Below are 2526 nucleotides of genomic sequence, written 5' to 3'. Positions count from 1 at the left end.
AGAAGATGAAAAGATCTCTCAGACTCGTGGTTTGGAATTTCTTATGAGTGTTTTCTGCTCTTATGGGCTGAACAGTTTTCTGCTTGAGAGTGAGACTAAAGAGATGAAGTGTGGGTTTGTCTTGACTGAGCAGATTCCAACAGGGAGCATCTTAGAGAATGTCCTTGTACTTGGTCAAACTGACCTTGGGGCACCGAGTTATTTCTACCTCTGCTTAAATACGACTCATATTCTCCAACACCATTTTCCAGAAATAATTTCCTTGTCTATTTCTAGGTGCCTGATGAACCCATTGCAGACCCTGTCCATTACCTACTGCAACCTTTCACAGTCAGACCTGAATTCCTTGTCTGAGTACCCGAAGCTCTTTCAGCTGAAACATCTGGACATGAAAGGTGTGCGCTTAAAGGCTTTGGATCTTACACCTCTCCAAATCCTCCTAGAGAATGCGGCAGACACTTTGCAGTCCCTGGATTTGACGGCTTGTAGGATGAAGGACACTCATCTCACTGTGCTCATACCCGCCCTCAGCAAGTGCTCCCAGCTGGCCAATGTCAGTTTCTATGACAATGACTTCTCCATGCACAATCTGAGTAACCTTTTGCAGCACACAGCTAACTTGAGCAAGATGAATGTGGAACAGTACCCTGCCCCACTGGAGTGCTATGATGAGTTGGGTTATATCTCCACAGAGAGATTTATCCAATTATGTGAAGAGCAAATAGATAGACTCAGGGCAATAAGGCAACCCAAGTGCATCTCCTTTGCTACACATATGTGCTCTAGATGTGGAGAGCGTTGTGTCTATGGCCAAGGATTCAGACTCTGTCTTTGCCAGCAGAGGTGACAGTAAATAGGCAAACAGGACTTCTGGATTGGAAGAAATGAAAGGCTTGAGACCTGTCATGCTGGGGACTCAGGACTTCAGACACTCTTCATGTTTTTGGAAACAGAATGATGTTTAATGAGTTGGAATTAGGAGGCTGAATTGACATGGAGAACAATGCAATTGTGGCAGCAGAGGATCTTGTGGAGTGAGAAAGACCACTTTATGTTTATAAGTCGCTTCTGTCAGGACAGGATAACCAGTGGCTTTGTCCTGCAGGTGTAAACCTGGATGCTCTCCCTCTGGGGTCTTTTTCAGTTATCATCCTTACTGCCAGGTTCAGGGTCAGGAGGAGTCAGTGACTCTACGACCCCAGTGGAAAAACAATGGAAAAACACCACTATTTAATGAGTGCGGCAAAGGTCCAGGTCATCCATAAAACTAAAGTTTTGGTGATAACTTCTTTCATTCCTGTCTTTTGCCTGTGTTTTAGTTACAACCTTCTTGTGTAGCTGTTCATTTCCGTGTACAAAAATTTTAACGTAAAGTAAGCAACATAACACACATCTTATGAATAAGGTTTTAATGAATCACAGACAATTAACATCCAGTACACTCAGGCCACTAGACACTATAGGCCCATAAGAGATGACTGAAGAGAAGCAGAAGACAACACAGGGGAAATTGAACAGGGTTTACAATTTTTTTTCTCTTAAAAATTTTGTTTCCTCACATGCAATGTTGTGCACACTTGCAATCCCAGCACTCAGGGAGACAGAGACAGGTGGATCTCTGAGTTTGAAGACAACCTGGTCTATAAAGTAAGTCCAGGACAGACACAGCTACCCAGAGAAACTCTGTCTCCCAAAAAAGAAGTTTTTATTTTTATTGTAAACAATAAATAAAAATGTACTGTAGCCCGACATTGAACTCTTGATCTTTTTGTCTGGGAGAAACTACCACCATAAACCACTCTATCCAGCTTGCTTGCCACATGTCTAGAGGGTAGTATTCCTTTGGATTCACAAACTCTTTGTAATAGTCATAGCATTAAAGGTTTTCAATAACATGTAAATCCCTCTGCTACAGAATACATTTACTTTACAAAATAATTCATATCTTCAGTGTCTATGTATGAAAGTATTTAAGAAAAAAAAAATCTCCCTAGGCCTAGCCAGTATGTGCCCTCTTTTCTGTATAGCAAAATGATTTATTATTGTTTTGTTCTTCATTGGAATATTTATTGAACCGATAGAAGATGGGTTCTTTGTATAACTGAAATTGTTGTTGTCTAAATTCCATAAAAAAATCTAAATTTTTACTCCTCAACAGGTTGTCTCTGGACAGAAGTAAACAGAAACAGATTGATGACAGTATTGCCAACTTTCCCAACACTGGGGGACTTGGATAAATTTTTCCACCAAGGTGGGCCACATCCAGGCCAGCCTAGACTAAAAAAGACAAAACTCATAGACTGGAACAATGATTGACAGCTCAAGAGCACAGCTTACATTTTCAAAGACCAAACTTTGTTTTCAGTACTCATAACAGGTGGTTCTCAACTGGGCCTCAGGCTTCATGTCATAGGCCCAGTTATCCTGGCCTGTGTGTGTCCCTCCTTTCACATGCACAGATCTACACAATACACCTACGTAGACACCTAATTTTTAAACCTCTTGATATAAAAACTCAGTTCCCAA

The 2526-nt window shown here is 41.2% G+C and overlaps 1 protein-coding gene across 1 annotated transcript; it reads left to right on the top strand.

Annotated features, from left to right (window-relative positions):
* Positions 1-276: 276 nt before the first annotated feature.
* Positions 277-847, top strand: LOC129676303 (preferentially expressed antigen in melanoma-like protein 7; the record flags this gene model as incomplete). The annotated part of the gene is made up of 1 exon (XM_055606647.1): positions 277-847. A coding segment is annotated over one exon (571 nt), but the record flags the coding sequence as incomplete, so codon positions are not given.
* Positions 848-2526: the final 1679 nt, after the last annotated feature.

Source organism: Psammomys obesus, unplaced genomic scaffold, assembly GCF_907164565.1.
Source record: "Psammomys obesus unplaced genomic scaffold, mPsaObe1.curated_primary_1811, whole genome shotgun sequence".
NCBI lineage: Eukaryota > Metazoa > Chordata > Mammalia > Rodentia > Muridae > Psammomys > Psammomys obesus.
The sequence above is the reverse complement of the archived record's forward strand: the minus strand, read 5'-3'. Positions and strand labels throughout refer to the sequence as shown.